General features: G+C 37.1%; 2 protein-coding genes across 10 annotated transcripts; both read left to right on the top strand.

The window, feature by feature from the left end:
- Nucleotides 1-1,690: 1,690 nt before the first annotated feature.
- On the top strand, nucleotides 1,691-7,718 carry LOC123865594 (dynein light chain roadblock-type 1-like). Its single transcript, XM_045906733.1, has 8 exons — nucleotides 1,691-1,806; nucleotides 2,708-2,789; nucleotides 3,128-3,228; nucleotides 4,059-4,187; nucleotides 4,282-4,389; nucleotides 4,473-4,560; nucleotides 6,259-6,359; nucleotides 7,468-7,718. The coding sequence occupies exons 5-8, from the start codon at nucleotides 4,333-4,335 to the stop codon at nucleotides 7,624-7,626; spliced, it is 405 nt and encodes a 134-aa protein (XP_045762689.1). The 5' UTR covers nucleotides 1,691-1,806; nucleotides 2,708-2,789; nucleotides 3,128-3,228; nucleotides 4,059-4,187; nucleotides 4,282-4,332; the 3' UTR covers nucleotides 7,627-7,718.
- Nucleotides 7,719-8,850: 1,132 nt separating this feature from the next.
- Nucleotides 8,851-21,658, top strand: LOC123865592 (glycine-rich protein GRP33-like). 9 transcript variants are annotated; one of them, XM_045906723.1, is made up of 9 exons: nucleotides 8,851-9,174; nucleotides 10,496-10,620; nucleotides 11,281-11,390; nucleotides 11,749-11,960; nucleotides 13,716-13,772; nucleotides 15,237-15,377; nucleotides 17,273-17,460; nucleotides 18,238-18,449; nucleotides 21,035-21,658. In XM_045906723.1, the coding sequence occupies exons 1-9, from the start codon at nucleotides 8,964-8,966 to the stop codon at nucleotides 21,066-21,068; spliced, it is 1,290 nt and encodes a 429-aa protein (XP_045762679.1). In that variant the 5' UTR covers nucleotides 8,851-8,963; the 3' UTR covers nucleotides 21,069-21,658. The 9 variants fall into 9 exon arrangements, with proteins under 9 accessions (XP_045762679.1, XP_045762677.1, XP_045762676.1 ...); XM_045906721.1 differs by having other exon boundaries at nucleotides 17,261-17,451; XM_045906720.1 differs by having other exon boundaries at nucleotides 17,261-17,460.
- Nucleotides 21,659-24,639: the final 2,981 nt, after the last annotated feature.

Here is a 24,639-nt window from a genome sequence, read left to right as displayed (position 1 = left end):
AGCACCGGTATCACACTAATATTATAAAGGCGAAAGTTTGTATGTGTGTGTGTGTGTGTGTGTGTGTGTGTGTGTGTGTGTGTGTGTGTGTGTGTGTGTGTGTGTGTTTGTTACTCCTTCACGCTAAAACTACTGGACGGTTTGGGCTGAAATTTAGAATGGAAATAGAGTATACTCTGGATTAGCACATAGGCTACTTTTTATCCCGGAAAATCAAAGAGTTCCCACGGGATTTCTTAAAAACTACATCCACGCGAACGAAGTCGCGGGCATCAGCTAGTGGTAAATAATTTTGTTAATGTGTCATGTGTGATCCAAAACAAAGTAAGAGTTGCGTTCACATTTTTCGCTTGCGGCTCCTGCGCAAATGTGTGATGTTCTATAATAATGTTCCAATTATTTTATAAAAGTAATTAAAACTCGTGTCGGAACTGACATCAAGCAATTTTCGAATCGCACGAAAAATGGACGCGCGTGCGATTTTCAACTTGTTTTTTTTTTCAAGGATGCAGATAAAGTCAATTCACGACGAACAATATAAATTGTCATTTGTCTTCTGTTTATTTCTCTACCTACGCTACAATTTGCACTGGCTTTTTTTAGTGACTTCTCTTGCTCTCTTAACTTGTAACTCTAGGTCGCCTAGGTAACTGCAATGGCAACCTCGCGCACGAAAAGAATCGATGCTAGACCCCCCAAAAATTTGGACAAATGGTTTCAAGACACGTCATTGGGTGCTGGAGACAAGCGCTTAAAAGGAGCTCAAGATTATACCCATTCTGTACAAATGCGATAAAAACAACAACATCCGACGAACAATAATGGAGGTCTTTAACGTGGGGCTACTTTTTTCATGCTCAGTTTTTAATATTCCATACCAATATTTTAAAGGCTACTACAGTTTAAATTTTTATTAACAGTTCGATTACTCTTTTGAAAAAGCAAATTTCATTAAAAGGAGTGCTCCCGAATTGAATCGCCTACTTGAAAAAAAAAACAACGTGAATAAAAGGCTTCGAAAAATTGACTTTCAACACTTGCACGATAGTTTTTACTTTTTATTGGCTGTCCCTGTTTTTGTAATAGATGGTGGGCATCGCATCTGAGATCCATTACTCTAAGTGCTATGGCTACGAATATTTTGTGCAAATTCGAATTTTCTGCTTGCTTTTATCAGTAGAAACTAAACTCAATTCTAACTAAAATATCTCTTCCAGGGCGGTGGTAGAGTTTTAATCACATCACACTAATATTATGTGTGTGTTATAATGTATGTGTGTGTTTGTTACTCTTTCACGCAAAAACAACTGGATGGATTTGTCTGAAAAGAATTGAGGTAGATTAGGTTTACCATATGTATTAACACATGGGCTACTTTTTGTCCAGGAAAATCAAAGAGTTCTTACGAGATCTTTAAAAACCTATATCCACGCGAACGAAGTCGCGGGCATCAGCTAGTATTATTTAAGAGCCTAAGAGCCATAGAGGCTAAGAGCCATTTAGTGTACACTAGCCACACATCGATGCGTTGTGACATTTTACAGACGAATAAGAGTGGAATTTGCGCCAAATCTGTGTAAGCTGCGGCGCAGGTTGGTACTGCTGTGGTATTTTATTCACACAACTACATTATTTTCAGCCTATGGTACAATTTTATACTATTTTTTGAAACCAACCTGATTTTTCATAACTTAGATTCATTGTCAATTTTAATTTAATATACATATTATTATTTTTTGAAATATTTTATTTTTACTCATTATGCACGATTTTAAAAAGATTATTTCTAAGAGGGAAATGCCAAGCGTGAGTATAAGAAAACTAATTTTGGTTTATTCAAGATTTTTTCTTCTGAAGGTGCAAACGAGTACTACGACACTTCCTCGCGTAGCGTGGTGCTACACAATCGCGGTACGTAGCAAGCGTTGTAACCATGTCGTAGCACCTATACTCAAGGTGCTCCGATTGGTCGAACGTTAACCGTCACGCATAGACAGTACACGATGCAGAACTATTCGTTCGCACCCTAAGACTATAAAAATAGAAAGTTGTAGAAAATTAAAAAAAAATGAAACAGTTTACCTATCTTTTCATCATTATCATCGTCGACCGATAAACGTTCACTGCTAGACATAGGTCTCTTATACGGACATCCACACACCACGATATTGCCCCGCCATCATCCATCGGGTCCCTGTGACTCACTTACGGCTGTATTCACAAACGTTACTATGAGGTCTCACAGGGCGCTCGAACGCATAGTGTAGGTTCCACCAATCAGATCATTGTAAATTGACGTGATACAGTCATCTGATTGGTGGAACGGACACTGCGTTCGAGCGCACTATGAGACCTCATAGTAACGTTTGTGGCTACGGGTGTTAATGTTGTCTGTCCAGAGTTACCGTTATAGCTCAACGGGTTGCGATGCTCTAAAGTGGCAAGGGGCAGGGAACAGAGTTTGAAAAACCGATAGACGTTGGGGTTCCAAAGTGCTTGAATGGCGACCTCGTACCGGAAAGCGCATTGTTTGAAGACCCCCCACTAAAAAAATCCGGCCTTATTCTTTATATTCTATATCATAAAGGAAACGTGTGCAAAATAGGATAGATGCTGAGCGTCGATGAGTCAGGACTTTCACATTTCATATAATTACTTACATGTCATTAAATACTGCATTAGTACTAGCTAGAGTATTTAATTACAGGAATTTGATGAGCCTACAGCTGATACAGTGGCTCGTATAGAAATCAACTCGAATGTATTGGGAATCATGTTTTTCCGGCAAAGTATATCCTTAATCTGTGTAATAACATTTAGATTATAGTGAATTCTCAATTAATGTACTTAAACTGATACACGCTTTTATGTTGTGAAACTCACCTCACTCCAGTTCTCTCTGGTATAACTTTGGCGTAAAGGCGGTCCTTTGAGTCTGCTCTGTTTTGTTTTCATTATATTATCATTCAACCACTGAAATGTACCTACATGATATTTTTATGGCACACCTCTGTCAGCGTACTTGCATTAGTCAGTGATATCGAATGGTGTGTAGTCGTATGTCAAAGCTCCACTCCACTCCACTCCACTAACTAGGTATACATTAAGATTTCACATTTTTCGACAGATGTTGTCCAAATGTGCACAGTCCCAGAGAACATGGCGCAGACATTGTCGAGCAAGCTGCCAGCACTAACATCAACCATCCAACATGCAATTGCAGAAATTGTAACTGATAACAAAGTTTTTTCTTTTCTTAATATAACAATAGGAATATCCATAGATAACGGAAACAATAACCTATTCTATCATCTGTGGGTCTACATTCAGAATATTAAATGCGCCACACGTCCTTCAAGTTAATTAATTGTTTGGCACTTAATTATTGTGTTTAATATTCCAAATTGCCAAAGTCTCAATAGCTCAACGGTTATGGGAGCGGACTGAAATCCGAAAGGTCGGCGGTTCAAACCCCACCCGTTGTACTATTGTCGTACCCACTCCTAGCACAAGCTTAACGCTTAGTTGGAGGGGAAAGGGGAATGTTAGTCATGATTAAAATGACTAATATTCTTTAAAAAAAAAATTAAATGATAGGTCACTAAGATAAAAATGACCCTAGTGAAGACAGACCCTTTACTCCCTGGCTTTAATCCCGCCTAATCCTATTTTGTGTTGTGATCATCCATGGGGTTGTGTATTTTGTAGTCTGCCTGAACAGACACTAAGCAAACATATCTATAGTAAGAGTGCGTTTCAATTGACGCGGAGCTGGGCGGAATGGAGCGGAGCGGACCGTGAATTGGCTAATCACAGTGCTCGAAATCTGTCGAACAGAGATTTCGAGCACTGTGATTGATCAACTCACGGTGCGCTCCGCTCCACTCCGCCCAGCTCCGCGTCAGTGTAAATACACCTTAAAGTAACGGCATTTTCGGCTTCGTAGAGCATCGTCTTTGTCGTTGAAACTGAAAAGTTAGCGATAAACTTCACATTACTATGAGTGACAGAGAAATCCGATGCTAATCATCTCTTTCTAATGTCAAATACCTTGACAGGACGTACTAGACGAGTTGGTCGCGTACCGCGTCATGACCAACAAGACTGAGATCATAGTGGTCGCGGACCGACTCTTTGCCGCTTGCGTCGTGCAGAAACTCCCTAAGAGGAAACATATTGAGAATTAGGTACTTACCTACCTACTATGTTTACTAATAATAATATCTAGTAGAGTCGTTTGGAAGTTTAACTAAAAAAACTAAACTCATTGTTTGTTTACAGTTATACCTACCTACTTACTAAATACTTAGGACATCATATTTGTACTTTGCTATGAAGATAATTACAAATCTATTGAAGGATTCACACGATGAGTGGCTTGTTCAAACTGTAAGATTTGTATTTTGTTTGTTAAACTTTTTTGTGCTTTACTTTATAAATAGGTAGTGATATTTTAATCTTACACTTTACAGACAGCGTCTCTGAACAACGTCAATCCTATAGTCGACAGAATCATGGAGGACGACTCCGTTGAAGGGGTCATCATGACTAATAAAGAAGGTTTTTTTCACCCACATTACTCTTTACCTCCCTCATGTTTATCATCATCTTACAGTAATAGAAATGGCTACTGTCCCGGTAGGAAGGTACCTATATTAAGCTAAAAGCACATACTGGTAGAAATTCAACAGCTGTAATCTTGTGCAATTACGTCCGTTTTACAATAACTCGCCTGATGTTTCACTAAACATCTTGGTGGCAATAAGCTCACACTCTTTATCATTTCTATCTTCATCTACCTCATAGCCGCGCCGCGTCTGCTCTCAGAATTTTTTTTTTTAATTTAAAATGAATATTAGTCATTTTTTTTAATCATGACTAACATTCCCATTTCCCCTCCAACTAAGCGTAAAGCTTGTGCTAGGAGTGGGTACGACAATAGTGCAACGGATGGGATTTGAACCGCCGACCTTTCGGATTTCAGTCCGCTCCTATAACCGTTGAGCTATTGAGGCTAATTCGAAAGGCTTAGGTCCTAGTTCACTACGCCGCGCTCCTGGGCTGGCCAAGTGCAGATTGGCAGACTTAACACACGTTTGAGAACATTATGATTTATGGAGCACTGTTTAGGAATAAAACGTTTCTATTTCTACTTATACCTAACCAAATTTTTATGATCATAGCCTCTTTTTTACCATTTTTCCTAAAGTTTTACGATCTTGTTCGTTGGTGATATAACTAGGTAGGTAAGTAGGAAGTTTCAACTGATTTGGAATATTTTGACCTAGATGTGACATAACTCGGTAGTTATGGAATCTTTCCAAAAATTACTCATTTAAAAGAGCGTTCTGGCTTCGACTTGACTTTAGTTTATTAGCAATTAGGTAAATAGTAGGTATCCCTCCTTCGTCATAGTAATATTATCATAAAGAGTTCGTGAAATATCATCGTTCGATTGAAACTTTTGTTTTTTCGCGGGAGTGTATCGGAATAATATTCGGGGATGTTAGTGTGACAGAGTTCTTCTTTTTCTTCTCTATAACTCTTTGTACTGCGTTTTTGTGGTCCGCAATAGTTCTGCCAATGTCGATTCAGTGCAAAACAGTAACTTCTCACACAAAACAGAGACAAGGGGACCCTAAGAGAAGTTTACTCGTAGCATGCTCCAAACAAACGTAGTTTGGCTCTCATTTAAATAGGTACTAACCAATCAAATTCACTGAAACTTTGTAGATACGTTCTAGCAACTAATATCTATGTCTGTAGTTTTCCAGATTTTCGTTAAAATATTTAATTTCAAAAAAAGTTCAAAGTTTCAAAGTTAGGTAGGGACATACAAACTTTAAAGCGTGTAACTTTAGTACCTACTAAGTACCTAGTTATTTTTATGGAAATGTGGTACACCACAGAAATATAATATTAGTTTATAGAACGCTAGAAAATTACGTTTAATTTGATTCGATACTATTGAAATGAGAATCAAACTATAGGTACATACTCGTACGTCTGTCTGTATGAAGAGCGCTGGGGAGTGCGCTAGAGTAATTATTTCTTACGCAGGGTTCATAATGTTAGTTTTAGATTTTTTTAATACTTATTTAAATCATATTGCTTTTAGACTTTGAAAAATAAATAACTCTGTCGCCCTATCTCTCTAGGTATTTATCGTAAGTCGTGGTCCTTCAAGTTCAAATAATAGTGGGCATTTATTTGAGACCATTGTAAGTGTATTTGTTGAACTAATCTAATCTGTTTCAGGAGTGCCAGTGCTAACAAACATGAACGTGGTCGGCGCCACCCACTACGGCTTAGCGATGCGACGCCTCGGCTACATGGCACACCTCAGCGTCACAGAAATTGTAATCTATCAGTAATTATTATCAGTTGGGCTAGCATAGCTTAAAACGGCGCAGTAGGTGATTTAGACCGACCGCATATTATTTGTTCTACTTCACGATGACCGTTTGGCTATGTTTGTGTGAGTTCACTGACACCTAAAGGCACAAAATGTTAAAATGTGCGTGGCGCTCAGTCTCCAATCGTCTGAACTCATCTGGACTCGACCGGGACCACGGGTCACGAGTCACGACGCAGTTTTTTTTTGACGTGACAAAGTCTTATAATTCGATAGAGCCGGCTGCACGCATGAAAAACATGACTCATGCGGCGTTACCTCGCTCTGAGGCGTTCCATGTAAGGCTTGAAGTGCAAGCGAGAGCGCGGAACGAGCGACAAAGAAGCACAATCGGCCTTTGTTGTCACGTTCAACTATCGTCAGTAAACCGACTTTACAGACAACCAATATTTTTTTAAACCGGTCAAGTGCAAGTCGGACTTGCGCACCGAGGGTTCCGTACTCGGTTATCTTTAGACATTTTGCACGATAAATCAGACTTAATAATCATCCGTCTGACAGACAACAAAGTCATCCTGTAAGGGTTCCGTTTTTCCTTTTGATGTACGGAACCCTAATTAAAAGTTTGTTGAACCTTAAGGGTGTCTGGCAGGGGGTTGCCCCGAAACTGTGTCTGTCAATGCATGACGTGATTTCTAATATGTACAATTCCGAAGAAAATATAAAAATACTAGAGGATGCCCGCGGCTTCGCCCGCGTGGATTTTGGTTTTTGAAAATCCTGTAAAAACTCTTTGATTTTCCGGGATAAAAAATAGCCTATGCCCTTCCCCGGGATGTATCTCATGTCTGTACCTTTCTTTCAAATCGGTTCAGCGGTTGGACCGTGAAAACGTAGCAGACAGACAGACAGACACACTTTCGCATTTATAATACTAAGTATGGATTAAACTTTATGCTTTGACGTCGACGTAAGATTTTTTTACACTTTTATTACTTGTTAACTCCCAAAGCCACTATGATCAAAACTTTACACGCAGAGAAACTTTTAACTTTTATAAATTAACGAAGGTCTGGCACGCGCTGGCTCTTAGTCCACTACCTATTTTACAGGACCCATTCGATGAAGTGTTAGTTTTAAGAATAAAAACGAAGAAATTGGAAATGATGGTAGTGCCTTATTCAGAATGCAACATCGTTGTAATGCAACACGCGAGGGCCAATAAGAAAATGCCGAATCGTACAAAACAAAACGAAAAAAAGACAAAATGATTATAGAAACTATTTTTAGGTGTCTATGTAATTACTAATTTTGTATTAACTTTATTTTAAAAATAATCAATAAACAAACCAGTTTAAATTATCATTGATTTGTTATTACTTATTATTTTATCTACCCAATTATTATAAGTATAGATTTCAGCGTAGACCGCGGAAATTTTGAATCTCAGCGGAACTATACTTGCCAAACCATTGAGCCAATATTTGACTACTTTTGTCCAATATTTGTGCCAGTATTGGTCAATAGTTGCCAAATAATTGGTCTCAATGTTGGTTCTATTAATACTATTTTTTACTCTAGCAACAATTTAATTTAAAATGACCAATCAGTGTCGGAAGTTCCGCCATATTTCACGTTCCTATAGGCTCTCCGCTCTATTGACTCTATGAGTTTGGCGTCACCCGCAGGGTTGCCAACCGTACGAGGTTCCTCGTACAAATACGAGATTTGTGGTCTTCCGTACGAGGTACGAGGACGCTATCAACCTCGTACAATTATGTACGAGATTTTGATAACATTATGGCCATGCGATTTTTTTTAATGGATTATGTAGTAGTGAGTAGAGTATAAAAAATAACACGATATTGGGAAGCTCCGATCCAACCAAAAAAGATATTTTTGTTTCAGCGATATTAGCCTGACATCTATTGATTCATTATTATTTCATAATGAGCATCCTTCTTTAACATCAGTATTGAATACTGTTATATCGCCATCTGTAGTTATGTTTGCAAGTTAATTTCAATAGTATAGGTACTTCATTTTACAGAGTCATGCAAATGATAAAGTTATCATTATTTATGCTGTGACAAGATAATTAATTCGATTCACTACCAAAGAATATTTAATCCGCATCATATGAATGGTCTTAGTCAAAACCTGTGAAATCTCCTTCCTGAATTATTTTTAACAACTCATTATTGATATTATTAATTTCATGTGTTGCAGATTTCACGATGATAATAAAACTGTAATTTTATTTGTTTCCATATATTTTTAATTTACGAGAATTCACTAAATAATCTATCTGTAAAGTTTCGAACGATTATTTTCATATTAAGGCTGAAAACCCGTCAAGCAAAATTATCGGTAATTCTCAGGGGTATATTGGCCCTTAATAAATTTTAATGTACGAGGTTTGAAAGTCAATATACGAGATTTTCAGCTACACATGTACGAGGAATCTTTTTTTTTGGTTGGCAACCCTGGTCACCCGTGACCCGGCAGAACGACGCCAACAGTGTAATTTTAATTATTTTCGTGAATATTTGCAGTGGTATTGGTATTTTAATTTTTATTATAAGTATTTAGTGAATAAAGTACAAATATGGCAGACAAATACGATAAAAACGGATACAACAGCAGCGATTTCAAAAGAAACTCTGGCCAAGAAGCGTCAGACGAACACTTAGAACAAGATGGCGAGGAGGGGGCAAAAATTAATGAAAAAGCCGGCGAATACATTCGGGAACTGTTGAGCGAGAAAATTAAACTCAACGCTGGAAAGTTTCCAGTGTCGACCAGACTTATTGACCAGGGTATGTTCAAATTTAACACCAATAATCTGACTATCCATAGAGTCAAAAAATGTCTTGCTAAAATCTATACTGAGTAATTAACCAAAAGAAACAGAAACAAATAACAATGAATATTTTGTTAGATAAAATCATCAATAATCATACTGCTCAGTAGATCCCATAAATATTTTATCCCCTAAACAGGAAAGGTAGGCACTTAAGACTTAGCAAAGCTATTTCCCGCGTGCTTTGATATGGTGGTGAAACATGTATCACGTTTGTTTACATAAAACCTAGAAATCTTCTTTATGTGATAAATTGAACTGAAAGCCATAGCTAATCTCAAAATGTACAATATTGTCAATCCAAAGAATCCATAACATGGGAGTTCCATAACTTGAAAGTTAAAATAATGAGGTCAGTGAACTTTGCATTCTGGCTTTCATGGTGTTCGGACAGGTAGTATAATGTACCTATATAAGGCCAGTAGGCACTAAGCAGTTAGCAGTGGCACATTTGCAATACTATTTAGAAGCAGGTGTTACTTTGCGGGATCCATGATACTTATGGAACCACAAGTGGTATAATCTACAAAAACAGCCACATCTCAATTGTGTAGCATTGCTAAACATGCAGGAAAGGCGAGCAAAATGCTCCACCACCATGCAATGCCTCACAAATCCTCTGTAACACTTAACACAGGAGCATCCTCTATTATGCATTGTAAGGCCATTGTTAGATGTAGAGTGTAAACATCTGAGGATATTCCTGATTACTCTTGCTTCTTTTAATCCCAGAAAATCAAAAATTCCGAACATTTTTAAAACCTAAATTACATGACATCACTGTGACACTGTGAATCATCTAATATCTAATGAATATAAGTTATTTGTTCAATAAGATATCAAAGTTCATTTTTGTTGAGAGTGTCTAATTTGAACCCTGAGTGGGTGAAGGATTCTATAATAAAATTATGAGCATAGCAAGTGATTCTAAGTTAGAATCCTGAGTGTAGCGACGGATTCAAAGGCACAAGAAGCAAAAACTTTGCTATCTTGTGATACAAGTTTTCACCTATAAATAATACAATATGTAAAAAAACTGATTTTAACTATGGAAAGTCAATAGTTTAAACAACAAAATAGAGAATTTAAAAAGTTTTTATGAAATAAAATGTTGGAGTATGAAAATAGGTGCCGAAGATTCAGAACTTTTCTTGAGAAAACACTTTTTCTCACTGAGTGAGCAAACACAATTTTTGCTCACTGATTTTAGACAGCAAAGGTACCCTTTTTGAGCTAGTGAGGTGAAAAGATAATCATTTTTTCATATTTTGTTGTAGAAGTAGAAAAAGTACAAACAACAGGCAGGATACCTGCCAGAGACCTGAAATATGTGGATGTGTACAGGGAGAAACCAGTCAAAGTGGTTGTCAAAGTGCTGGTGCCCATTAAGGAACATCCTAAGGTATAAAACTATTTATTACCATCACTTTTAATGTTTTTTAAATGCGAAAGTGTGTTTTTTGTTGGTTTGTCCTTTAATCACGTTACAACAGATTGAAATGATTCTTTGCATAGGTATAGTTAAAGATCTGGAGAGTGACAGGCTACTTTTTATTCTGGAAAATGAAAGAGTTCCCACAGGGTTTTATAAACCTAAATCCACATGAACGAAGTTGTGGGTATCAGCTAGTAATATACATAAAAGGAGTTGCCCTGACTGATCTGTCAATACAGTCTAAATTGCTGCAGTTAAGCCTCATTGGCATCAGAGCTTTTTTTAACATCATTTTTAAAACTTGTTAAATGTTTTTACCCTTTTAAGATCAACCTATCTCCAGCTTTTTACTGAGAATGGGACTCCTCTCAAATGAGAATAGTATGGCCACAGTCCTTCTTAGGTTTCTATACCTACCCGAAAGGTGCCATCGGGACCCTATTACTAAGCCTCGTAATGTCCATCCATCCACAATGAACAATTTATTTCTTGTACTCTTGTATGGAACCCCTAATGGGCCATTCTGACTCATACTTAACTGTTTTTTATAATTATTTGCTACTTAATATTTAATAGAATCTGCCTATACAAGCATGAAACATGATAACAAACTCAATTTTGCTACAGGTGAACTTCATAGGCAAATTGATGGGCCCCAAGGGCACCACTATGAAGCAGCTGCAGGAAGAGACCATGTGCAAGATGGCAGTGCTGGGCAGGGGATCCATAAGGGACAGGTTAGTTCAAATTACTTTAATTTTAATTTGATTTGATTGATTGATTGTACATTTTTCTGTAGTTTATGATGATATTGCAACTTGTCTCCTATTTATTCAGACACAAGTTAGCCCTCGAAATTTGGAATGAAGGTAACTTATACCCAGATTTAACACAGGCTACTTTTTAGCCCAGTAACTCCAAGAGTTCCTGCTGGATATTTAAAAACATATATGCATGCAAACAGACAAAGTCACAGGCATTATCTAGTTGTATAAAAAGGGTTATTGGAGCTTCTGCGTTATCCCTATTATTAGGCTAAAATGATGATGTTTTTGACTACCTTTATCTTTGGACCATTTATATTACCTATTCCAGACAAAAAGAAGAAGAATTGCGGAATTCACTGGACCCTAAGCATGCTCATCTCACGGACGAGCTCCATGTAGAGATTTCAGCATTAGCGCCACCCGCCGAGGCGCATGCGAGGATCGCCTATGCGCTGGCAGAGGTCAAGAAATACCTCATACCAGACCCTTCTGACATGATGCGACCTCCGCCGCATATGCACCGCGAGATTATGGAGAGAGGTAATTATTTACTTAGTCATCATCGTCAACCCATCGCGGGCTCACTACTGAGCATGGGTAGACTCAAAATGAGAAGGGTTTAGGCCATAGTGTGCCACGCTGGCCCAATGCGGATTGGCAGACTTCACACACTTTTGAAAACATTATGGAGAATTCTCAGGCAGGTTCCCTCACAATGTTTTCCTTTACAGTTAAAGCAAGTGATATTTAATTGCTAAAAACACACAACTCAACGATAGAGGTGAAGCTCCAAATAGGAGGTTGAATGGCTATCACTGCTCTTAGTAATGTCACAGCATAAATACATACAGTGAGACAATCTTTGATGTTTATGGATTTTACAGTTATAGCAATTACATCTTTGAATGACTGGTCTGGTATCCACTACAAAGAAAAATAATTATGTAGAGTTAGTTCTACATATCTCTAATCCCTTCCCACACCCAACAGGACTGTGTAGATTTGTTCAGTCATTCAGACTAAATGAAGTATTGAAAGGTTATTCAATAACTCTGATACAGTGTGTTTTACATTAAAAAAATTGCTGACCCTATACCTGTGCAGTAGGTAATTTATCAACTTTGTTAGTTGAAGTGAAGCATAACTGCCTTTTTTCTGGTGAATAAAGAGGCTCAGAAAGAAGTTCTTAATACTTTTTACACTTCCAGATTTACCCCTGCATGTTTTATTTGTCTAACAATAATTAATTATACTTATTAGTTTATTTTAACATCATTATTATTAACTAAGTTTAAATTATTTATTTTTATCTTTGGTTAATTACTATTGCAGAACTTTTGAGGGGCAAAAATAATTCTACACCCAACTATAGGCCTTCAAACTTATTCTGTAGGTCCACATAAATGCATTAAAAAACTGGGCAAATCAAAATACACTGTGCTGTAAAAACTATAAAACTTCCATGTACTTATTAAATACAAAAAACTAAATTTAAGAAATCGCAAAATATGAAGTGAGTATACAGCTCATCATTAAAAAGTAAAAATACTCATAAACTAAACTCAAGAAACTAATAATCACAAGGAGCTGTAGTTTCACTAAAAGATTATAAAGGTGTACTGAGTAATAAAACAACTTGGTGTACAGAAACAGTAGGTTAGATTCACAAAATGCAAATTCTTCACCAGATTTGGCGACACAACGACAACCTCTTCTACAATCGCCCCCACAGGGCAACACCATACAGAAATACAGCAACAAAAACTAAACTTAACACTAAAATTATCTAAGAAATAAATTCTTCAGCATCAAAAAATATGGGTTAAGAAAGTAATCACAGGGTAATCAAAACAATAAATAATTTAGACTTACAGATTTACAAATTGGATGGTGCAAACATAAGTGAACGATGTAATCATGTAGGTTACAGAGTAATCTAAACACAATGGTGAGGTTAGATTGACATAATGGATAAACTGAGTAAAAAAATTGGTGAACAGAGTAATCGAAGTACTGTAGTTAGGCTAGTTAGGTGACTAAGACTGGAAATGGATAAATAAAGTAATCAAACGGGTGTGCAAAGTAATCAAATGGGTGACTAAGTAAATCAAATAGGTGACAAGTCCTCAAATGGGGTGTACAGAGTAATCAATTGGGTGCATACGGTAATAATCTGGGTAAATCGAATGGGTATACAAAGTAATCAAATAGGTGACCAAGTGATCAAATGGGTGTACAAAGTGATCAATGCACAGTAGCTAGGCAAAATTGAAACAGTGCCACTTTTTCCGCCAGATTTTGGGACAGCGCGCCGGCCCCTCCTACAAACGCCCTCCCAGGGCCACGCAGCACGTAAGCTCACACTAATTAATAAAATTGGAAAAAACTATATTTTAAACTAATCTACGTATTTCTCATTGAAACTTAACAAAATGAAAGTTAAAATCGAAATACATATCGGAATTTGCTAACGCGATCTAACCCAAATCACAAACAATAAACACACGAAGGCTTAGGCTTCTGTGCTATACAAAAAATAACACTTTTATTTACTTCATGACATTAATGTGGCAATAGAAATACATATCCTGTGAAAATTTCAACTCGCTACCTATTACGGTTCACGAGATACAGCCCGCTTAGTACAGTGGAGTCCTAGTAATAGGGTACCGTTGGCAAACTTCGGGTACGGAACCACTAGAAAATTTTGAAGAAGAAAAAAAAAATATTGTATTAATAGTGAACAATATGCCTGTAGATTAAATTGTGCTCTTATTTTTTCCATAATCTTTTTTGATATAATGTGTACAGGATTCGTTTCTTTTTATATTTAAACCCATACTATAGTCGGCGTGGCGAACCTTGATCGTGTCTTTGGTCGTATCGATATTTTTTTTTAGACAAATGCGTGGCTTGCATTCATCCACGTTGGTAAACATGTTTTAAAAAATATTATAATGTGCATTTTTAATGTCCATTATGTTGTTGTTGTATTAATTTAAGATTTTTGGCATAGATTAAGTAGGTAAGTAAAACGAAAGTTTCCAACCTTGTTATTTTCTAGTAATGTTTAACCCGGTAAACACGTTTTTGCTATATAAGTATATATTTTATCATGAAAATGAATGTTCCCAATTTATTTATTTTGTCTGAAAAATGTTGTTACTATAACCTACAATAGGCTATAATAATATTGTAGGATATTTTTAGGTATAGCCACACTATTTGGCCGGTTACTACGACGCGACGCGCGCGATCGCTTTTGCCGATATCGATACTTGCCGCCCTAGTCGATAATGGTCACACGACGTAAGTTTTGCAGGACGTAAACATAAATTCAGATTGAGATAACTTCTTGTAAATGTTAAGAATTGTTAAAAATATCAACGGAATATCATTTCTAATGGTATAAAGCTACGTAAAATTTATAAATGGCATTTTTAGACGCCCCCAATATGATCCCAATTTAATGGTGACGCCACTACAATGTTATATGGTGACATTAGCTGTCAGTGTCATAGGGATCAAGGTTCGCCGCGCCGACTATAATAATATAAATGCGAAAGTGTGTTAGTCTAAAAGTTAGTAAGTAAAGTTCTCTGGAAAATTTTAGAAAGCGTCGATTCGCTGCTAATGTAAATCAACCGTTAGAGATTGTGTAGGTACATGAGAATCAGCCGAAATGGCTGCTGACGCGGGATTTGAATACACCCGGTGTGTAAGTCCAATTCAAACTGATATGTATTTCGACTTTAAAATTTCCTTCGGCCTTTTAAAAAACTAATAGTGGACTGAAGGGGCGCGTTTGTCTGCCAGATTCGGGCCCCGAAAGTCCGCAAGACACAGGGGCGGAGAGGTGGGCCCTGCTCGAAACGCCCCAGAGAAAGAACGTGGTGTACCGCGCTTGCACCGTCACAAAACGCTCCTACTCCTACCAGAACCCCGTACTTAGTGCAGGTGCGCCCTTGACTTGACACTTTTACTTGAACAAATTAATGTCTGGACATGTTTTGACTTCAAGAAAACTGGCCAAGTGCGAGTCAGACTCGCGCACCGAGGGTTCCGTATTCGAATATTTTTTCGACGTTTTGCACGATACATCAAAAACTATTGTGCGTAAAAATAAATAAATATATGGTTTAGTATGTACAGGTAAAGCCCTTTCATATAACCCCACTTGGTATAGTTATCTTACTTTGAAAATTTAAACACATTTAATTTTTTTTTTAATGATGCAGATGTAACCAAAAATTTACGGTTTTCGGATTTATTTCTTCGCGCGATGCCCGAGTCCGACTCGCAATTGGCTGGTTTTTTTTTTAAACGAAACTGAACATTATTTAGTCGCTATGATTTTTACAATACATTACGATGCGTTTTGTCATTTTTCCGGTTTTTTTTTTACATTTTTGGACAACAATGTTGTAACGTTATTATGTGTTGGTTAGTGGCAAGAGGGATAAAGGTCAAACTGGTTGAAAAACATGTCCCGTAGTTAATTTGTTCAAGACTACGAACACAACACTGGGGGACCATTTATCACCTAAATACATTTGCAAATAAAACAGGGACCAAAATTCACTCATGAACTAAGTACACACACACTGAAAAGCCTGGAAATCGTCTTGATAATTAAAATCTAAATATATAAAAGAGAAAACTAACTGACTGACTGATTGATCTATCAACACACAGCTCAAACTACTGGACGAATCGGGCTGAAATTTGGCATGCAAGATAGCTATTAGGACATCGACATCCGCTAAGAAATTATTTTTGAAAATTCAACCCCTAGCGGGTAGTATAGAGGTTTGAATTTTCTGTAGTCCACGCGGACTGTCGCGGGCATATGCTAGTTCATATACAAATTAAATAATTATTTAACTGCTTTAGCACCAATGACATTCAAAATTTTATTGTTGTTTCCTAATTTTGTTTTTATTAATTTTTTCCTTGATTTTTATTTTAAATGATTAACAAACATTGCTTTTCTAAAAAATAATAAGTAAATAAACCTCATTAATCAAACAAACACATACAGGGAACTATGAATGCCATTTCTGAAAATATGATGTCTAAAGATATCCATTCGCTGTAGGATAATAAAGGTCACTCAAAAAGTCCTCTTACAGATTCAAACAATCATAAAATAACCTCACACAGTCAACCACACACTACAATGGTAAAAATCGGGTTGGATCAGGTCAAAATATATTGGGTTTTCCCGATACGAAATTATCAATAGCAGCCTGGAGTTGGGAACTCTGTGTTGCACCACTGTGCCGGGCTGAGATCTATAGAGCGCACTTTGACTTTGCTCAGACTTAAGACACTGTTAAAACGAGACAGCGTTACACCGCTGAAATAAATCTGTCTCGTTTTAACTGAAACTTAAGTCTAAGCAAAGTCAAAGTGTGGACTATAGATTTCAACCTAAGAGAATGTAAAGCCGTCGGTCCTGCGCCTAATCTCTTTGGTCGTGTCGGATTACCGTCTCATCAAACTACGAGAGTGAGGGAATAGACACTTATGTTTGTGCACACACTTTTGCACTACATATCCTGCTGTCTGTCTTGTTAGTTTTTATGTTTCAATTAGCATGGTTAACTGCAGATGGTTGACGAGGTCCTTTGTGCGATTCCCAGGTCGGCCAAAAAATAGTTAGGTACTGGGTTCCCTCAAGGAATTCTCAGCTCTTCTATAGTTCACTAGTTTCCATTGAATTGGCAGCTGTGACCGAAATTCAGTCAGGTACAATTTACCTCCCAAAAAATCTCTTCCTTTACGTGATTGAGTCAGGGACCCTAAGCAATAAAGAACACGACGCTATTATGGCATAGGTTTTGTTCCAGACGCGCCCCCGCATGCGCCGCAGCGGCCGCCACGCCCGCCCACCGTTCCCCGCATGCCGCCACAGGGCATGCGAGGCATGCCGGCTAAGACCAAGGTGCTCAGCATTCTTGACAGGGCACGCTCGGCCATGGAGACGTCCTACCCGTACGAAGACCCGTACGCGGCGCCCGAACCGCATGTACGACAGGTGATCTTGTCATTTCTATAGGTTTCTATTAATCTCAGTGTCGCTTATTAACAGACTTCGGCTGCCAATTATTTGAGGTATGTATTTTTCCCCCCGTTTTGTTTTTATGCACAAATCTCCTTAGGCAATAAAGTATTCCCCACCTGTTAAACGTAAAGTTAATTTTCTTTTTTAATCTTTCATTTTCTTGTTGATCTCGTGTGTAAATATGTCAATAAGAAAGTTCAGCATTACAAAGTTTACCTAAATCAGACTGGTGCAACTGGAACAATGGTCTAAGTAAGCATCTCTACCGCCTTGTTCTGTACAAGTTGTATAATGCCTAACATTTAGGTTGAAATCTACAGAGCTGTACTTTGATTTTGCTCAGACTTAAGACACAGTTAAAATGCGACAGATTTACGTATTTTAGCAGAGTCTGAGCTGCCTCTTCATAGTAGATATACAGGATGGATTTCTCAATCTCTAAATAATCTTAAACTGAAGAATTTAGTAGACCAATTTTAGGAATTTATAGAAAATCTATCAAAGCCCGATTTTTTTCCTCAGGGTGTGTTCACACCAAACGTATTGTCAGCCGACGACTGTGAGCGAATGTTACGCATTTTACTGCTTTTTCATGCATATTCAACTTTTCATTCACATCAAACCGAGACGATATGCTTCCAGCTATTTCACGATAAAAAGAATCGTCCTAAAATTACATATTCACTGAAATATGGATATAGTGCTGCCGATGTTTTTTCGGTCGTTGAATTGGTTGTGTACATGTTTCAGGCACCGCGCGGTCCTCAGCGCGCGCCCGAGCCGGACTACTACAACTACGAGCGCGGCCAGGACCGCTTCTACGAGGATGATTCGAGCTATTACAAGGAGGAGCAGCGCGAGTACAAGGCCTCGGCCCGCGACGTGGGGACCCGCCGCCCGGGCCCCGGGCCCTCGCACGCGCGCCACTACCAGCGCGCCTCGCCCTACCAGCGCGCGCCCAAGTAGTACCCAGACCGTTCGTATTTTACTAGTGCGTCGATCGGACACGGTTCAAGCTTTTAACATACTAATCAAGCTTTTAACATACTAAACTTTGAAATTAACGCGAATAAAGTTTTAAAAAATTGAGAAACATATCGCATATACCATTCCCACTCAATATGATTATGACTGAAGCAAACTGATTGGATAAAAAATTGCATATTAAAAAAGTTTTGAATCGCTAAAAACCTTAAAAGAGTCTCTTGAGTACAAGTTCTCTGCGCGCGATGAAGAGACTCGTCGATATGCGTACCAGTGAACGCCGGACCTAGTATAGGTCGCGTCACGTAAAAAGAACGGTCAAGCTGCGCATAGGCGATTTATCGGTCTATTTGGAGGTATGAGGCGGGGCGGGAGGCGCGGGAGCCACGCGCTGCATGTTTGCCGGTAAGCTATTGGTTCATCAGTTGAGCTTTGCTTCCCGCGCAGTATCCACGTTACGTTCCTTTTAAAATACCATCGCGCACAAAAGTTTTAAATTACGAAATGGTTTTACATAGAGAAGTGAGAAAAATGATTTATGACGTATATTGTTTTATGAAGAGGGAAGCAGATAATAATGCAGTTAATAATTTAAAACAATGTATGAAACGGACCGCAGAGGCAACAAAATGTTCCGAGTCGACAGTGAGACGAATAGTAAAGGGTTCAAAACATTCGGAATTGCTTACTGTTTTCCGAACTCCCGGCAAAAATAAAAGAAAAAAAACAAAACCAATAACAGACATTGATAGCTTTGACCAGGGTATTGTAAAAAGAATCATCCATAATTTTCACGTTACTGAAAAAGAATTGCCTACCATAGGCAAGTTGCAAAGGAAGTTACAGGATGACATACATTTCCAAGGATCGGCAGCAAGTCTAAGGCGAGTATTGAAAAACTTGGGTTTTAAATGGAAAAAAACGGAAACCAATAGAAAAATTTTAATTGAGCAGTCACAAATTCGATTTCAAAGAATTGAATATCTGAGAAAGATTAAAAAATATAGAGAGGAAGGAAGACCTATCATTTACACTGACGAATCATATGTCGATAGTTCCCATGCGTCTCACTATGCTTGGACAGATGGTTCCACCAAGGGCATTAAAAAACCTGTATCTAAAGGTAGCCGCTTAGTCATAGTGCATGCGGGTGGCGATGCAGGTTTTGTGCCGAATGCTTTACTGACGTTTAAAGCCGGTACAAAAAGCGGCGACTACCACGACAACATGAATTCTGAGAATTATGAGCGATGGCTCCGTACTCAACTGATACCAAATTTACCGCCTAATTCAGTTGTGGTAATCGATAATGCATCGTACCACAACAAACAACTCGATGCAGCACCAACTTCCAATTCAAAGAAAGCAGACATGCAAACCTGGCTTCGTCAAAAAGGTATTGAATTTGAAGAGACCATGCTAAAGCCGGAGTTGTACAACTTAATAAAAAAATACAAAGATAGATTTAAGAAGTTCAATATCGATGCTATTTTGAACGAAGCAGGACATTCTGTACTACGTTTGCCCCCATATCACCCGGACCTGAATCCTATTGAAATGGCCTGGTCCCAAATAAAAGGTTATGTTGCCTGCAAAAATGTAACTTGGAACCTGACACATATAACTGAGTTGGTTCATGAAAAAGTAAATTTAATGGGAGCAGCAGAATGGGGGAAGCTATGCACGAAGGTAAAAGAAATAGAGGCTGATTATTGTAAAAGCGATCATGTGGTGGACATGATGACAGAAACATTTGTTATCCACATAGGGGATCATGATTCTGACTCAGATGAGGATGGAAGCTCGAGTGACGATAGCGATGACGATGAAATGGCCAGTTCTAGCACCAACACCACGTCCTCATCTGGTTTTCACGTTACGCATGATGACTTAATGGAAGGAGTTTCAACATTACTTTAATTTTATTTCGATTATACATTCTATAAACATGTTTTTAATTCATTTTATTGATATTTTTCGAATATATTTTTCAATGTTATTACATTGAAAAATATATTGAAAGATATATTCATTTATAAGAATAACAAATATGTAGGTACGAAGCCACGATTTGCGAGCGAAAACCTAGTTCAAATAGAAAATAAAAGGCACATGACTTTCGTACGAGACTGTACCCATGCGCAAACACACCCCCGCCACTTTTTTCCAGCGTTCTTTTTACGTGACGCGTACTATACATACCCGAACCGTTGGATTTAGTGCATCAATTGGGCACTTTTCAACATACTAAACTTTGAACACAGTTGAAGTTTAAAAATTTGAAAAGTATATTGCATAAGCAGTTCCCAAACAATATAATTATGACTGGAAGAACTGGGAGTTAAAAAACATTGCAAATGGTACTAAACAACTAAAAGAATATTAACGTTAAATTTTTCAAGTCAAAAAGTCCGATTCGAGGCACAAATTTGATTTGCTTCTTTTATTCTGTTAATGTATTTAGTTTACTTTTGTTTTATTTGCTATTTTCTTTAGTTAGAAATTTCAATATTTTTTAAATTAATATTTAAGTTTTCTAACAATACTGTGTGTACATTTTCAGACCAGCCACAGCCCCGAAGAAACGCTCTCAGTAAGTAACCGGTGAGTAAAAAAATACTCAAAATAAACCTGACAACTGTAATCAAACAAAAAAAAAAATTGGAGACAAATACCTGCAGCAAAAAGAAGATTCCAAACTTATGTAATTTAAATATAGAACGAGTTTATAGCATTTAAAACCCATTGGCACCATACCAATAAAATATGTACTACATAAAACGAAAAATCTGCACCTTTACTTGAATAATAAAATGCAAACAATTTTTAAAAATTGTAACTAATTTTTTTCTCACGAAAGCAATGAGAGCGATAAATTATAAATGTATGCAACTATGCGATTTCTAATATCTTATAATCTTAGAATGGTAGTAGTTATTTTAAAGAACAAAAATTATTATGAAAAAAACATCTGTAATCTTAAGATGAGTAACACTATAAAGTGGAATTTTAAAAAGTAACTATTCCTACATGTTTTAATTTAGATATAAAAACAAAAATAAACTTAGTTTATAATTAAATATAGTTCTAAAATATGTAAAACTTAACTTGAGATGGTTTCTTTATTTAGAAACTTAAATAATGTATGACAAACTTTGTGTGTCTTAGAAATAAATAAAATTAAAAACTAACTGCGAATTTTAATTACCAAAGTGCTGACAAATGGTAAAGGGGAGTCTCTCAAGACTTTATGTCCTATACATACAACTTTATGAGGAAAAATAAATTATTTTTCCAATAAAATATTCAACCCCAAACCCTATTGAGTAGGGATGTTACATCACATATCTGATTAGAGACTTTCTTTTATTAACAAATTCAATTTTTTATTATAAGGTCCTATTTCATCTGTTAAAACAAAATTATTGCCTGTCCTACACCAAAGGGCCACATTTAATGAAATAAATTATGATAATATAATGGGTACATGACTACTAAAATTGTACTTGATGTGCAAGCAGCAAATCAAAGGTGTTTCAAGCTAAATAAGGCTTAAAATTAGGAGATCTGGTTCGAAGGACCATATAAAGCTACGGAAAATGGCGACTTCTAATAGTCGGTTTACCTATACAAAAAAATAACGAATCATAGTTTATAAAGGGTTAATTTCCAAAGTGCCTAAGCGGCAGGTAATTACACTGCTAACGACTTATAATTTTGTATATTGAATCATAACTCATGTTCCCTAATATATTCATTTAAGCCTTCATGGGACACAATGGCAATTTCTTAAATATTGTTCCCAAGTGAGATTTTTAAAAAACGGACTTGCATCCTTAAAATTATAGCGCAAAAGAATCTTAAATTGTACTTGTTTTTTTTTTTATAAATTACCTATTAATTTCCCTTGTACATTTTTGATAAATTATGAAATATTAGTACTATCGAAATTATTATGATTTCTCTATCAAAAATTTGAAGAGCAACCCTATCGCTTTTATTCATCGAAAGTTCTATGAACAACTTTAAGGTAATCACATTGAAAATCTTTTCGGTAAACTAAGCCAATCCTAATAAAAATAAAAGAGTAAAGCATGCAAAAATATCATATTGGCTAATTTTAAAAAAGGTAGCACAATTATATGAAATTAAAAACTGAAGAGTTCGAGCATAAGCAGTATAACCATTAAAGATGGAGGTTACAAAATTAAGAAATATAAAGAAAATGGGACGTCGCCGAAGAATAATGGACTGGAGAAAAAGCACAGGGTAAGTTATAAAATGAAAAATGGTAAGGTAATAAAAATACGAAAAAAATCCGAATGCTTGAGAAAAATTGATATAATAAATCTTACTGTACCAATAATAAAATACATAAATAATTATGGTAGAAAAAAATGGTAGAACAATTTTTTGCAAAACAAAGCTAAACCGGAAGTCATCTATGCAAATTGCTGAAATTAAACCTATGCAAAACTTGTGTTAATGGTGCTAGAGAAAAACAAAATCCAAAACTTTAAAATAAAGCCTGAAACAAACAATACAATGGACATCTAGTATCATAAACATATTGTGCTTTTAATGCATATGAACAAAATCAAAAGCAATCACTGACCAGTTAGTGTGTATTGTGTAACAATACCTAAGGGACTTTTTCTTCAAATAAATTTGTGATAAGATTTTTTTTTAAATGAGAAACTTTGAGGAATGCAACAAAATTGTGTGCAGAAATTATTGAGAAAACACTGAACTGATTGCAATTTTTTTTAAATGAAGGTAAATGCGTAAGCTTTGCGTAGGCAAGGAACTCAGACAAAACTGCTCTAACTTAAATTCTTAAAATTTTCAGCTCCAGTTCCTAGTGGTAATGGTAAGTAAATATGGTGGTATGGTGTTCAATGATTATTTGACTATTCAATAAAGTTACAAAACCCACAGAACAAATAATCTTGGTAACATGGGTGTACAAGTTTTCATATTGGGCACGAAAATGCATCAATGCAAAGATCCCAAGGCCAAAGAGTAAGTGTGGTTTTACAGTGACGCTTTCGCCAGCGCGGTTGGTAAGCGTCGCGGGCCACGAGCTTTGTGTCTCTTGGATCGTATCATAGTCGAGCGGATGGCCCGCGCTGACGGCAATTCGGCCACCGCGCTTACCACCCGCGCGGACGGTAAGCGTCACTGTAAAACCAGCCTAAGCCCGTTATTCGCGTAACTGCTAATAGTAACCATTTCACAGAACCGGTTCGTGAGGTAAGGAAGATGCAAAAATCAACAAGATAAAGTTGAAAACTGAAACCGACTGTGATCGTCTTAATAAACGTATTATAGTAAAATTGTTTTTCTGTCGCTTGGTATATTTTAATGTTGTAGTACATTTATATTTATGAACTCAGAATTTTCCCCTTTCATTTGATACCCCACAATAGTAAAAAAAAAAAACAAGACCCCCACTTTTTCATGTAACATTCGTTTGGTCCATTTTTTTCGTATAAAATGTAGCCTGTGTCACCCGGACACTTACGACGACTCGATTGACTTCTCATTCATCAAAATCGGCCCAGTAGTTTAGGCGCTACGGTAGAACACACAGAATCTGGATACAAACATAATACCCACATACATACATAGACTGCTAAAATCATAACCCTTCCTTTTGGCTTTGCCGCAGTCGGGGTAAAAAGATTTCAAGGTTGTTATCCCCTCCCACAACCCATACTGGTCCTACTCCAGGAACCGGCTCAGTCAAGTGGTAAAACTATAGAATACATGTAAAAATGTATCATAGATTATAACTCGTGCGCATTAACATGGCACCTGGCTCGAAAACAACCCTCCTCCCACTTCCAAGCGCGATATCCCGCTCTCGCCGAGCCGCCGCGCCGTGCGAGACCAGGTAGCGCAACGGCGAGAGCGGGGCATCGCGCGGGGAAGTGGGAGGAGGAATTGTGTTCGAGCCAGGTGCCATGTTAATGCGCACGGGTAATACGTGTCCCATGTACCCAAATTGCTAACACTAATATAGTCAAATATTCTATGCCTATTTTGCAATATAACATATTATTTTTATATACTATATAATGGGATCTGAATAAAAAATTATAAACTATTTGTGGTTTTTTATTTTATTTTTAAATATGGTATTCTGGTTTAAATTAAAGAGGTAAA

The sequence above is a fragment of the Maniola jurtina genome, chromosome 5 (genome assembly GCF_905333055.1).
Source record: "Maniola jurtina chromosome 5, ilManJurt1.1, whole genome shotgun sequence".
Taxonomy (NCBI): domain Eukaryota; kingdom Metazoa; phylum Arthropoda; class Insecta; order Lepidoptera; family Nymphalidae; genus Maniola; species Maniola jurtina.
This window is presented reverse-complemented; position numbering and strand designations above follow the sequence as displayed.

Excerpts from the sequence above, each read along its gene's own strand:
- LOC123865594 (XM_045906733.1), top strand. The coding sequence starts at position 4,333 with ATGAAGATAATTACAAATCTATTGAAGGATTCACACGATGAGTGGCTT. Across the intron at positions 4,390-4,472 it reads ATGAGTGGCTTGTTCAAACT|ACAGCGTCTCTGAACAACGT; the intron begins GTAAGATTTGTA and ends TACACTTTACAG. Across the intron at positions 6,360-7,467 it reads ACCTCAGCGTCACAGAAATT|GACCCATTCGATGAAGTGTT; the intron begins GTAATCTATCAG and ends CCTATTTTACAG.
- LOC123865592 (XM_045906720.1), top strand. The coding sequence starts at position 8,964 with ATGGCAGACAAATACGATAAAAACGGATACAACAGCAGCGATTTCAAA. Across the intron at positions 9,175-10,495 it reads GACCAGACTTATTGACCAGG|AAGTAGAAAAAGTACAAACA; the intron begins GTATGTTCAAAT and ends ATTTTGTTGTAG. Across the intron at positions 11,391-11,748 it reads AGGGGATCCATAAGGGACAG|ACAAAAAGAAGAAGAATTGC; the intron begins GTTAGTTCAAAT and ends TACCTATTCCAG.